Raw genomic sequence first — 13,956 nt, 5'->3', positions numbered from 1 at the left:
AGACAAATTTATAAAAGTTACATTCTAAAAATTACATAGATTCAGGAAAGAAATTCTAAAAAATACAAGCGATGAAAGTCGATTCGCATCAAACACAATCAACCATATGATCATCGTAGTAGTAGGCAGTGATATTTTCTGTCAAGTCGAAGTCGCTTAAATCAAGTGGCAAAATGAGAGGTTTACCGGAAGGTCACATTTGTAATTTACCGCACGATTCCGGGACGAATCTAGTTTCGATCGGACCGGAAACATCAGTCTGGACTAGAATCTGTCGTCGTGTACGAAAGTGTATGCTCCTTTCGCCCGAACATCCGGATACATCAGCATATTTCAAAAGTTTCGCTCAAATTGCCAATGAAAACAAACGGCTGGTGGAGGATTTTCCAGTGTACATCATTCATCCGTTGAGTGTCTTTCGGAAGTACTGGGACATTGTGATGTTTATAACTCTGACGATTCACATGCTAACATTATCGTTTGTGGTGAGTTACCTGATATACATTGATGTCGCTGACTTCCCGTGGATCATTCGTTTCGATATGGTGCTTTCGGCGATTTTGACTGCGGAGGTCCTGATGAAATTCATCACTGGATATGTGGTTGCCGAAACAAAAGAAGTTGTGCTTGAACCAGGCAAAATTGTGTGGAACTATTTGCGCTATTTTCGAGTAGTTTATGATATGCTAGGCGCATTTCCGTTTATATTGTTTTTGTATAAACTTGACGAGAGTTACTATAACAAGGAGCCACTGTTCTATTTGATACTCATACTTTTTCTGTACGTGGTCCACTTGTTTCGATTCATAGACATTAATCGCTACTTCGAAGTTTTACCGAAGTTCTTCAATGCCAGTGAAAACAAGGTTATGATAATGAAGCTGATTATTGCCACGATTTACGTTCTTCACTGGACCTCCTGCATTAGCGATATCTTTCCGCTCGTGGCAATGAACTCACCCATCCGAGATCGTCCATCCAAGGAGACAATTCTCATGAATTCATTTCTGACGGATCTCAACCGAGCATATTATCGTCACATGGATTTGCCGGGTTTTTTACAACTTAAACGGAACTTAGCCTTGAAGAACCCATTTCCCAGAACATTTCAGGAATTAGTATCAGCACCTGATCAAGCGTTTGTAGTGCGGAAAATTAATGACGCTGTGCAGAACGAAACCCTGCTGCGATTGTACATCCGATCGATTATGGATTCCATCCATGTGGCGCTGCAGTCGGTTCACGTCGAAACAAATGGACCCACAGTGACATACGATTTACTTACGTCGTATTTGGTGTTTGCCGGATGGATTTGGTTAACCTATGTCACACTGACACTGATTCGGGTGATTATTTCCTATGATTTGAGCGAAACCAAGTATGATGAAATTGTCAACGAGTTGAACGCTTTCGCTCACAACAAGAGATTGAATGCGGAATCCAAGGATAAGATGCTGCGCCATTTTGCCAATCGATACCGAATGAAGTACTTCAATGAGGAAGAAATTCAAAATACGATCTCGAACAATTTGAGACGCAGCATCAGAATGGAAACGTGCCAACATTTGGTGAAGAACGTCGAACTTTTTCGGAATCTACCTCACGCGCTGATTGAGGACATTGTGGACCGGCTGACGATGGAGGTTTTCCTCGAAAATGACGTTATCATTCAGGCCGGTACCTTCGGCGATGCCATGTACTTTATCGCCAGTGGAACGGCGGCCGTTTATTCGGTGGCAGGCAGGGAGCTGGGCCACCTGGTGGACGGTGCTCACTTCGGGGAAATTTCTCTACTGAAACGGGACCAGAAGCGAACGGCCAACGTGGTAGCCCTGGAGGCATGCGAGGTGTACAAGCTATCCTATGCCGACTTTCAGTTACTGATTGAACCCCATTCGAATCTGCTGGGACAAATGCAAAAATTGGCCGACGAACGGCTGGCGAAAATACAGCAAGCCAGAGATAAGGTGTCCGAGGAAGATGTGTATGAAAATTTTCTACAATAAAGAATGGTTTTAACTGATTTTGTTTTGGACGCTATCAATTCTATGTTAACTTTTGTACATGAGTTCTTTGAAAATACACAAGTTGTTATAATGCAATGTCGGGAATATTTCACAGCGTTTTTGTTTCTAGAACAACGATCCTCGTTCTGCTAGTTAATATGATTCATGTTTTTATATAGGTATTTAAAAGTGATTGAGTGCGATTTCTCTTGAGTTACAGTTCTTCATTGGTATGTTCATATTTTTTTATCCATGCTATCGAAAATATAATCAGCAATTCATGATAAAGTTCTCAGTAGTATGAAATAACAACAAATATTTCGAACTGATAATTTTATAAATTGTTTAGTTTTAGTTTGTTTCTCCACAAAAAAACACTTTCGTAGTAAATTTTATTTCGTGACTTATAGGTAAAAACGATTTCTATCTTTCGAAAATCATCCTATCTATTAAGTCCGGAAACTTTGTAAAAATTTCGATTACATTTCTTTTCTTCTCTTATTCGAATTGCAGAAGTTCGATCGCTTTCTGGCGAACCAGACTACAAATCGGTGAACTTAACCTGGGAGGTGGAAGCGGTAGATAGTAGCGAGAAGGACTACGATGAAGATCTGCCACATCCCAGACGACGGGGCCGATCATTCAATGTGTACTACTGTGAACTTCAGAACTGGGGTCCCCATCGGTGTCGCTCTAAAATACTGACCGATAACTCGGATGATAGTGGGTAAGTAGCAAACTCCGATGAATTGAAACAATGGAAGTAATCTGTAGCAACTTTTTTTCTAGGAATAGTAAACAGTACACGATGACGGTCAAAAATCTCCGAATGGCAACCAAATACTCTTTCCATGTTAAACCACAGGCAAAGCGTGGCGATCAACGGGCCACGGGACGATCGGGACACAGTGACGATGAGCTGGACGAAAATACGATCAACCAAGGACAAACGGTCATCATTCCGACCAAAGGATGTGAGTAGTGGGATGGGATGATATTTTTGTTGGCGCATCTTTGTGTTCTCTGGTACAATATTTGTCCCATTCCTACTCATTTGATGTTCAAGAAAGTTGTGTATAAGTATGCTAACCAAATTTTTTTAAAAGTTTTTGCAAAAAATTAGTGTAAAGCTGCTTAGCACGACTTTTTGCAGTTCAATTTCGCTTGTCCCGTCACAGTTAGGAACCTTTTTCGCTTTGTAACATACGCCTTCAGTCCTTGCCTCTGCTTCACTTTTTGTACGTATGATTTTGCCTTTCCAACTTCGCGAGCCATATTTCACTGGGGATTTTGCTCAATAATGGCCAACAAATTTTTGTCCATTTGTCGGGAGCATACTTTTCGATACCTTTCGATTCACAGTCAAGCGCTGGTCAAATGGTTTACAAACACAAAACACGGTATTTTCGGTAGTTTTAGTTTCTTGGTAAGATTGAGTAGATAAACTCGTATATTGCTACTGTTCGTACAAAATGTGTTTGCGCACTTCCACTTAATTCGACATCATTTTACTGATTGTAACAAGAATGTTAACACATGCTGCACCACGAAATAAAGTGGTGACATTCAGCTGTAATACATGTGAAACGTTTCAGTTATCCGTGAAATAATTCAAAATCTACACTGATAGAAAAGTATCGGAAATTTTACGTGGACAGGCTTTATTCGAAAAATATCCTCTTCCTTCAAGCACTCTCTACACTTTTCATACTAAACTAACGCAGTAATATGAATGTTTTATAAATTTATAGTTAATTTTTTTACTGTTTTTCATTCGGATAAGAATGACAAATCTTCACGCAAAGTATGTGTATTCCACTAGTGTCTCAGGAGGGAAATATTTATTAGTATAAATTTCAGTGGTGGAAGTATTGGCACACGGCTAAGTATGTTTCGGACTCAAAGTGCTCAAATGTATTGACGTCTCGAGTGGAAATCCAACAATACCCGATATGAAAGTGCCACAGACTCCTGATTCACAGTCCCTTTTTAAAGGGTGATTTTTTAAGAGCTTGAGAACTTTTTTAAACAATAAAACGCATAAAATTTGCAAAATCTCATCGGTTCTTTATTTTAAACGTTAGATTGGTACATGACATTTACTTTTTGAAGATAATTTCATTTAAATGTTGACCGCGGCTGCGTCTTAGGTGGTCCATTCGGAAAGTCCGATTCGATCTTTTTTAAGGGAAATAGGCTCTGCGAACATCAATATTGAACTGAATTCTTTATACTGGAACTGGACCTGTGTCAATCGGAATGATGCACTTGCTTTACTTCCTGCTCAGTCAACTGCGCAGGCTAGAATGAACGAAATATATCAAGTGTTAGCCTTTTGTACCTACCCTTCTACTATGATACTCATTGATACCCAACATTTCAGAAAACTTTAATTTTGAATTGTTTGTGATTTTTTCATACAACTAAAAATGTATATTGCCGAAGTCATGTTACAAAAAATATGCTGATACGTTTGATACAACAAGAGATATTTACGATCAAAAACTGATCACTCTCTCAGAGGATTAATTTTGAAAAGGCGCCCCATAGTAAAGTAAGCCGTATTCCCGACAAAAAAACGGAAAATTCGTATTAAATATCGCGTGACTTTAAAAATTCTCATTAATGATGGGAGGATAATGTCAGCGGCATAACTGGACAACGTAAATACTAATGAAACTGACTTCACGCTTGGTTCACATTGGTTGATTGATTGTGTGAATTGTGCAACCTTTACTTCTTCACTTCCATAATGGTACCGGAACACCAACATTTGAGCACGACCTAACTACGACGAACAATTTCTACCACACACTTGAATGAGGTTGCACAAGCAGGGTTATTACGGTCGCCCGAATTTCGCGATTTTCGCGGTTTCTGCTAAGATTTTGATGCTATGGCGCGGATTTCGCGCGAATTAAAGAAAAAAACATCATTCCACATTTGTGAATCATTTGTTCGAACAAAAAAAGTTCTTTGCGAATTGTTGAAGCTTGTGAGTTTTATGAAACCCTAAAAAATTCAAGATGGGCGATCGTTTCAGCAATTGGTCGAGCTGGCCGAATTGGTGAGTTTTCACCTTGATCAAACCAAAATTTGCTAGAAGGCGGTTCTAGAAAATGTTCAGTGGACGAAATTTAGATTTTATGCTCTTCGATCTCGAGGGAGACTAGTTGCTATTTCAACAGAGCTGTTACCAGGAATCACAAAAACTTTTCGATATGTGATTGCGTTTTCCCATTCCAATGAAGAAATCGAAAGATTTTCGCACTCAAGGATATTGATGTCTGATGGAAACACATTCAATAATGCAAAGAACCTAATAAATGGAATGCTATTCTTCAAATTTTGTGTATGATAAAAATCGCACTCTTAAAGCAAAATTTCCACGACAGACTTACGAAGCGAAGTAGGACAAGAAAAGAAACGAAGAAGTTCTGGGATTCCATCCGTGGCGATAAGAAATTGTTCTCATAGTTTGTTGGTTCCACTATCCAACATTTTCGATTGTTCTTTGCGTTCTGCAATTTTGCTGAAATATGGAAGAAATCCTATGTGAACAAGAGTATAGTATTCCAATCCGTGGAATTGATGCTTCCTTCCCCAAATTTTGTAACCTACACTTCCTTCATCATACCTTCTTTACAACCATGACTACAAGTAGCTTCTATATACATCGATTTCGCTGTTGCGTTCGACAAAATCAATCATCACATATCGATCTCCGAGTCAATCTACTTAAGACTGGGATTAAACGAATTATTTTTGAATTCGCTTCGATCATATCCAACTGGTAATGAAATGGTAGTGGAAATAGGAACCTGTACAACCTCCCCATTTGCTGTTACCTCTGGAGTTCCTCAAGGAAGTCACCTTGGACCGTTATTAATTTTATTGTATCTCAACGATCTAAATTTTTCGATCAAGTGTATGAAACTATCGTTTGCCGATCACTTTCATATTTCATATTTCAAAATGGTTTTGAATGCTACTAAATGCTCCTTCATCTCTTTTAGTAACAAAAAGTCTGTATTAAAGTCCGACTATAATGTTTCACTAACTGTTCTCGAACGCGCATCGTTTGTTAAGGACCTGGGTATTCTTCTGGAATCCAAGTTAAAATTTAAAGAACACATAGAGCTTACTATGTTCTTAACCTCTAAGCTCTAAGGATTCACTATTTGCGTTACTGAAAAAAATCGCTGATGGACATTGCTTGTAAGCTCCGTATTGCGCTTTAGTTAGCTCAACTCTCGAATATGCTGCGGTTATCTGGTCACCTTATTACCAAAACGATATCCAACGCATTGAAGCGATTCAACGCAAATTTGTCCGATTAGCTCTCCGACGTTTTCCATGGAGATATACTTTAAACTTACCGAGTTACCATGACCGCTGCAAACTGATTGGTCTTGATTTATGATTTGTCCATCGAGATGTTTGTAAAGCTAGTTTTGTGGCAGACCTACTTCAGTCGCAGATCGATTGCTCAGAGTAATTGCAATTGTTACAATTAGACATTCGACGTCGTAATCTTCGATTCTATTTTTTCTTCGAATTTCCTATGTTAGAACTAATTATGGATATAACGAGCCGATTGGTAGTATGTGACGAATATTTAACAAATGTTTCAATTCTTTCGACTTTCATTTATCACGTAATGTTATCAGGAAATCGTTCCTCATGTTATTGGCTCATTTGATTTAGTTGCTATAGAAGCACTAGATCTAAGGAAAATGTATTATTTGTAGGATTGTAATCTGTTGATGCAAAAGATAAGGAGGTTTTATGCCTGCTGGAGAACAAGTTTGACAGAAACTACCTCCAGTGGACTTTTCCCTGATCCAAATAAAAGAGCAAAATATGAGTAGGAAAAAAAAGACATTCAGAGTAAAATCTGACAACAGAAGAAGGCTATATTATCATTGAAACTGAAATTAAAAAGAGTAAATTAGATCATCCTGATGTGGTCTACCTTAAAATTCTTCTTACCAAGAAGGAAATGCTTGCCGAGCAAGAAAATGTTAAAGCAAAACAAATGTCCTCGCTGAAATCTGTTTAACTTCTTTCAATATCACAATTATAAGCATTTTTTTTTAATAATTAACTAAGAACATCGAAAAAGATGTAGAATAAAAATGCAATCATTTTTATGGGGTTTCTCGAAGTGACGTGTTGTATGCGGACTTATTTATTGCGTTCATATGACAAACTTATGCAGATTTTTCAATTATATTTAAGTGAATTTTCAAGTTCTGCGGAAATTGTCACCTGCATAAAAATAGTTGTCTATCGCTTTACTCGAACATCGCGCGTTTCAGTTTTCAATTTCTCGCGGATTTAGCGCATCTATTATTGATAGTAACGCTTTGGGTTCGATTCTGATTTCTTACCGCTACCGTTCGAGTGTATTTTTTCTTGCATGCAAAGCTCCTGTAGTTGAATATTGTAGAAAGTAACTACCTCTGGTCCGGTGCGAGTGGCGCTCGAAATACATCCACCAACTAGTTCTCTCGCTGCATAGGGCGCTGGTTTTACAAGCCATTTATCGTATGTTCGAGCCCCGACCTGGAAGGATTCTTAGTGTCAATAGGAGCTTAGCACCGAACCATGCAATGGCTCTGTACGCTATGAATCGACTGCGAAGTCTATTAAAACAGGTCAAATTTCAACAAAAGGAATGTAATACCAAGGCTTTGACGCTAACTGAATAGAAAGATTGTCTTTAAATATTGCGTCTTTTAACGTTTGCTGACAAAAAGGCGGAACAAACGAGAGCAAAAATTTACCGACACACAAAGCAAATCGGGTTTTTTCGTTTTTGTGTTTTTTTTTAATGGAAAAAAACATCGCAATTAGTTCTTTGGAGGAATTTTACTGGTACTAAAAAAAACCGATCAATAAAAATGACTTCGAAGCTTTACAATATTGATGGTATTTCACTCGAATGCGCATTCCTCGAACTGATTTCTAAACATGGACTCTGGTAATGAGTTCTGGATCTTAGTCCGGGATTAATTACGCAAAAAAATGAGGATTAGTAGTACTAATTTGGTTTTTCCCTTACCCACTTCAATGGAACACTATTTTTAGATTTATTTTGATTCGCTAGACAATTATTTCATCTGTACAGCGACCATTGAAAACTTCCGGTAACTTATCATTCTTCACCCATTATCTTCCAGTTTCGGCCCACGCAACGCAGTGCCTGCCGCATGCATCGGAAATCGAGGTGGAAACCGGACCGCACTTCGGTGGCCGCATTGGATCCGAGAATGGACAGTGTAGCCTTCAGGGAGATGCAAGCAGTCCTCAGGAGAGCTACGTGCTACGAATCGATCACGAAAAGTGCGGTAGCCGAGTCAGCCCGTCGGATCTGACCGTTGAGACGTACATCACGGTGCAGGAAAATCTGGGAATCCTGACGCATAGCACGCGCCGATTTGTGGTGGTCTGTACCTTCCAACCAGACACTCTGACGGTTCGGGCCAGACTGGCGCTACCCGGGAAGGGAAAAGGCGGTGCATCACCGGTGGCTATGAGCGAATGGTGGCCGACCAACAGCGGCCGGAATGGTCGTGTAAGGCAGTTCAACATGGTAGACAAGAGTGGATTGGTGCTGAAGACGTCCGACGAGGAGGAAGTGGAAGATGTTTTACCCGCTCGGGTAGAGGAGATTCCGGAAGATAATGCTATCGATCCGGGCAGAAAGAGTTTAAACTCAACAAAATCGTCTTCCAAACAGGATTCATCAAGCTCAAAGGAAAATGAGATTCTGCAGAAGAAATCGAACCGACGTCGTTCGGAGAAGACGGAAGGTTTCCGAGATGTCAAGTATGCCAGATTACTCGATTCCAAGGTTACCACGGGACTGAACGATGTGACGGCCAGCGAGTTGACTACCGTTGATGAGCTCGTCCACGCCGCGGGCAGCAGCCGATCCCTGGACATGACTGGTCTACTGATATCGGCTTGTCTGGCTGTGATAATGATCGGTGCGTTTGTGTACGTGCTACAGAAGGAGTTCAAGAAGCAACGGATAATCCAACAGCACCATCACCACCAGCAAACACAACGGCCCCCGAACCGGATGGCAACATTTTGAAAGGGAGGGGTTGTATGGCCGGATATTTAGCAGCGGATAAGTGAGATAGTGATAGTTTCTACTGGTAAGATTAATTTTATCTAGCGATAATCATATGACTGGATTAGTTAAGAGCCGAGTTTTAGCCGAGATTTACTCAACCGAGCGAGCAATGCCACCTACCCGTGCGACAAATATGCTTTTTTGTTTTATTGAAATGCTTGCTTCCTGTAATTTTCTGTGTGCTAATACAAACATCGGGTCAATTTCAATTTCTCAAAAACGACTGAGCATATGCAACCGCACGAGCCCCCTTCCCCTTGTGACAGAAGCTCACCGAAATCACTTTCCATTTATTTATAAATTGTGCGGCCTTTTGCTTTGAGAGCCGGAAAGCAAACGATTATATTTTAGATCAAAAGTGTACAAAAACAGAAAATTTCTGTTAGTGAATCGAGCATTGCAAGAGTTAATCTTTTGGAGAAAAGAAAAATTTGTTTAAGCAAAATGGTGACTGATGGCCCTCCACTTGCCGGATAGTTTAGTTACTCAATGATATACACTAAATACAAGCTTTGGAAAGGGATAATTTTCGGAAGTTCCAAATCGTACACAAGACAAGGCATTCAGTGACTGTAATAAAACCATTTTAATCTAACAACTTTGTCAAAACGCTGCTGTTACTCCGTCGGCTCGCATGACGGCGTTGTTCCGCCGCTTCTTGTTCTTTGATGCCAAATATCCGAATCTCCTTCTCCAAACTGCTACTGTCGCTAGCTGCGGCACTAAGAAATTCCGTCGTTTTTGCCTTGAGATGATCCAAAGCAACACAAGCTTGCACGCGTGTTACATCGTCCTGCTCGGTCGTGACGACGAACTTCAAAAACCGGTACACTAACAATAGGTAATCCTGAAAGGCCAGCAGATTGTCGATTCCTTCTATTAGCTGTGAAAGAACAAAAATGGCTGCACGTCGCACCGGTAAGCAGCGGTCAGTTTCGATGGTAGATTTGATGACGATGAATATCTGTAATAAGCAAGGAATCGATTGATGTTAACCGAACAAGATTTAATCAATTGAATCTCGTTTACCTCATAGAAAAAGTTGTGCACCTGATAGGAAAGGATTCTGCATACGTTTCCCAGATTAGCAAGACTGGACGATCGAAATTCATCGATGGGACTTTGGCTTTCGTGCAGGAAACAATTGATCAACTGATCACGGTATTTGAACGCAATGGGACCGATCATTTCGACCGTTTTGATCAGTGCTTCGCCGACCTTCAATCTGTAATCGACATCACTGTCGACCTCCGTCTGATACTCCTTGGTGAGTGCTTCGATGGTTTCCGATTCTAGACAGCCGCAAAGACCGACCAATAGACGGACTGAATTGAGGAATGCGTAACTTTCTACGCTACGCAGATTGTTCAAGGCCACAATCAGAATCGCATGCTTACTGGCAAGCGTTTCTTTGTCACGTTCTTTCAGCAATCGCAGCATCAACGTCGTTCCATACACTTTGCAATATGGTTCTGGGTCGGATAAAAGACTGAAAGCAGTTTGATAGGGTGTTGCTAGCGAACTGTCGTTTTGCTTCGTGGAACTGTCCTCACAAATGAGATCTATTTGAGTCCTCAGGAAGTCACTGCATCGAGTCGAAACTCTGAAACGCCGCAAAAGAGTGCAGATTTCTCTAACATCGTCCCTTGCTTGCAGTCTCTGTAGATATTCTTGAAAAATGGATAATACGATCTCTAGCAAGCTATCATTCGGTTCCGCCACATCAAGATTTCTCGTGATAAGTGATTTGACAAACGATAGAACTTCGGAAGGATTCTCATACAGCTGACTGTGAAAGTTTTTGTGACTGATCAGATCCATCAAGGCTTGAATTAGTACGTATTTTCTATGGAACAGTTTACACTTCACCTCGTCTTGCTCTTCTGCGTTCAAGATCACGTTTCGAGTGGAATCCTACGGGTATTTAATCAATTATTCAAATGTTAAAATCCTTATTTCAAATCTCTTACCTCACTCACGCGTTCAAAAAGTTTCAACAGAATGACAAAAACGTCGTAAATAAGCAGATTTCGATTCGTTTCCTTGAGAATTTCCACAACCACCGGTCCAAGAGGATTGTCTTCTTCCACCTCGGATTTGTCGGGTCCAATTTGCAGTGAGTAAGAACCACCTCCAACTTCTGCTGTTTTCAGATAAATTCGATGGTGCACGTGTTTGACGTGCTCATGGTCTTCAATTCCCAGAAGCAACCGAGTCAAGACGGACTCTAGCTCGGATTTTTCTCGATTTGACAAGCAGAAAACAATAAGTGATTGCAGATACCGTTTCTCTTCGACATCGTTCGGCAGCATGGAATACAACTTAAGAAACACATTCATGTACGGTACCAAAATGGAAGAAGCCAACGAACTTTGAGACGACCCACTAAAAGCCATATAGTTGATGTACAGTGCCATGATCAGTTGTGACCGTTCGAACAGTATCATCCCACTGAGCAATTCTTCGGGTTCCGCGAGGTGGTTGAACCTACCGACAAAATATTCTCTGATGGTCTTTCGAAGTTCCTCGTAGGCGGCAGGAAGTGAGTAGATTTGCTTCAAACACTCAATGCAAGTACCGGCAAATAACAGATTCTCTTCCGTCCCGCTGAGCAGTGCACTTTCATAGAAACTAAAACAATCGCGCAGCACTTGTCGATAAAAACTTTTCGTGTGACCTTTACTTCCGACGATTTTTGCGATGACTTCACTCTTCTTCCATGACGGCGTTTCGTCCGTGAGAACATTCACCAACAGCGTCCTGCATAGAACTGGAAACCCACCAGTTTGTCCGGTAAGCCGTAACAGCTCCATGTGAATGGGCTTTGCAATCTCTACTGGCAATTGGGGAACTCCCTTAATTACCAATAGACATCGAAACAAACTTTCCAGAGAAAACATGTGAAAACTTTTAAACAATTCATCGGATGACAAATTCTGAAAGTCCTCTCTCAAAAAGTGATAACCAAACACACCGGCAACGAACTCTAGAACACTATCGTCTAACTTTGCTTGCAAACCTGCGATGTTACACCGAAACAGTTCGCCAAACGCTTCTAAACAATATCGTAACCGTTGTGATCGCTCCTCTTTCGATTCGAGTTGAATCATTAGCTTCAAATCACACCTCGTTAGTCCTCGCAACTCCTTAGGCAGATAAAGGTTAAGCGTAAATTGACGAATTTTGTCCACCGCTTTTGCATAACTGACCAATTGCTGGAGGTTGATCAGGGGTTCACCGGTAGTTTCCTTGATCGTTCCAATCAAACAGGTCGTTTGACATTTTCTTTGTATGTGCAAATACTGAACCGAAAGTTTCCATACCGGATCCGTTGTTTCAACGTCGATAGCAAAATCAGTTTTGTGTGATAGAAGAATGGTTTGCAGTCGTGAAATGCTCAAATCTGAAAAAAAATGAATGTTTAAAATGTTGAACTTTGCATGCCGGTGGCAAGGATTATTACCTTCAGTTTTCGTTTCCGCAAGCTCATTTACAATGTTAACTAGTGTTTCCGCTGACATTATTGTGAAATTAGATTTACTTAAGCACTGAATTACTACCGAGTATCTGATGTTTCAAGTTATTTGTAATAAAGTAAAAAATCGCGCGTACAAACAAGTGGCCTAAAATAACATAAACAATCGTGAAATGAAATGTCAAAACCATGAACCGATGAACACCAAAGAATGAACTTGTTTTGTTGGGTACGCTAAATGTAGGTTACCCATTTTCGACTCGATATTTTTCTCTTGGTTGTAGGAGATAAATGATTAAATTTAAAAATAATATTTGAGTGCATCTTATGTGCGGTCAAAAATTCGGGTACCGACTGCGAGAAAATGTGTCCAATGTGCGCAATGAGTGAGAATTATACCATGTTCACATTAGCGCTGATATCACTTGATATACCGACATGATATGCACATCATGTCGAAGTGTTCACATATGATTGAAATGTTATCGTTTGACAATCAAGTTGTCATATTACCCGGTGAACGACCGCAACTAGGTTAAAGCCGGGTATAAATAAACGATATAAAAATAAAAAAAAAAAGTTGTCATATTGAATGTTCCCATTATGAGTAAGATCAATAATATTGCATTTCTCTCCTACAATTCAATCAATAATTGAAGTCTCGCATTTACCGGTCTCCGAACGCCAATATTCTATGATAAAATCAAAATTATAATGATTGTTTATTGTCACTCTCAAAGTGACGTTCATAAATGAGTGCGTCCAACGCCATTATCTGTGTTGCCAGCCGTCTGGGGGGAAATCTGCCCGCCGCGTACAAGTGGGAAGCAGTTCAATTTGAACTGCTCTGCACTGATGAGTCAAAGACGAAATGTAAAAATAATAATATATAGTGGTTTTCAGCTGGACATAAAATGCGACGGAATCGTCGCAGAATAGTGAAATAATGAGCGTCAGAACCACAGATGCCAGGTTTTCAGATTGGTATGTAAATTTGCAATTTCGTCTGTTAGCAGACTTTGCAATTAAGCAGACTGTTTTGCAAATTTTCGAAGTTTTTATAAACAATCGTCCAATTTCATGACTTTTGCTATTACGGTAGGGTTTTTGTTTGGTTTTTCTCGTCATAATTTTAAATTTTGAGCTCGAAAATGAAAGATCTTTCGTGTAGGTATTTGATGATGAACACTGAAATACATTTACATATTTGGCATCTCTGCTAACAGCAAAACGGAAATTTGACGTGAAGTGAATGTAGCACCAGACCCTGTCAGCTTGGAGCGAAATCAATCTTCAGTTCAGCAACGCCATCGCACGGCATCACATTC

At 40.2% G+C, this 13,956-nt stretch overlaps 3 protein-coding genes across 3 annotated transcripts in view; 2 read left to right on the top strand and 1 right to left on the bottom strand.

Moving 5' to 3' along the window:
• LOC131431965 (uncharacterized) overlaps positions 1-9,751 on the top strand; it is a 115,169-nt gene extending 105,418 nt beyond the window's left edge. The window contains exons 2-4 of the mRNA XM_058597960.1: positions 2,520-2,733; positions 2,796-2,980; positions 8,192-9,751. Of these exons, the coding sequence (XP_058453943.1) occupies positions 2,520-2,733; positions 2,796-2,980; positions 8,192-9,111 (1,319 nt within the window). The 3' untranslated portion in view covers positions 9,112-9,751. The remainder of the gene's footprint in view (positions 1-2,519; positions 2,734-2,795; positions 2,981-8,191) is intronic.
• On the top strand, positions 166-2,085 carry LOC131431964 (uncharacterized). The gene has a single exon (XM_058597959.1). It carries the CDS (start codon positions 174-176, stop codon positions 2,004-2,006), a length of 1,833 nt encoding a protein of 610 aa, XP_058453942.1. The 5' UTR covers positions 166-173; the 3' UTR covers positions 2,007-2,085.
• Positions 9,716-12,781, bottom strand: LOC131431963 (transport and Golgi organization protein 6). The gene is made up of 4 exons (XM_058597958.1): positions 12,617-12,781; positions 11,124-12,556; positions 10,183-11,067; positions 9,716-10,117 (listed from the first exon to the last, which is right to left on the bottom strand). Exons 1-4 carry the CDS (start codon positions 12,672-12,674, stop codon positions 9,740-9,742), a joined length of 2,754 nt encoding a protein of 917 aa, XP_058453941.1. The 5' UTR covers positions 12,675-12,781; the 3' UTR covers positions 9,716-9,739.
• Positions 12,782-13,956: the final 1,175 nt, after the last annotated feature.

This window comes from Malaya genurostris, chromosome 2 (genome assembly GCF_030247185.1).
Source record: "Malaya genurostris strain Urasoe2022 chromosome 2, Malgen_1.1, whole genome shotgun sequence".
NCBI classification, from domain to species: Eukaryota; Metazoa; Arthropoda; class Insecta; order Diptera; family Culicidae; genus Malaya; species Malaya genurostris.
Note: the sequence above shows the minus strand (reverse complement) of the source record. Positions and strands in the feature narration are given on the sequence as shown.

Bases quoted from the DNA above. Each gene is read 5' to 3' on its own strand.
- LOC131431964 (XM_058597959.1), top strand. From the start codon at position 174: ATGAGAGGTTTACCGGAAGGTCACATTTGTAATTTACCGCACGATTCC.
- LOC131431963 (XM_058597958.1), bottom strand. From the start codon at position 12,674: ATGTCAGCGGAAACACTAGTTAACATTGTAAATGAGCTTGCGGAAACG. The intron at 12,557-12,616 runs GTAATAATCCTT...ATTTTTTTTCAG, and splicing joins TGCGGAAACGAAAACTGAAG to ATTTGAGCATTTCACGACTG. The intron at 11,068-11,123 runs GTAAGAGATTTG...AAATACCCGTAG, and splicing joins TTTTTGAACGCGTGAGTGAG to GATTCCACTCGAAACGTGAT.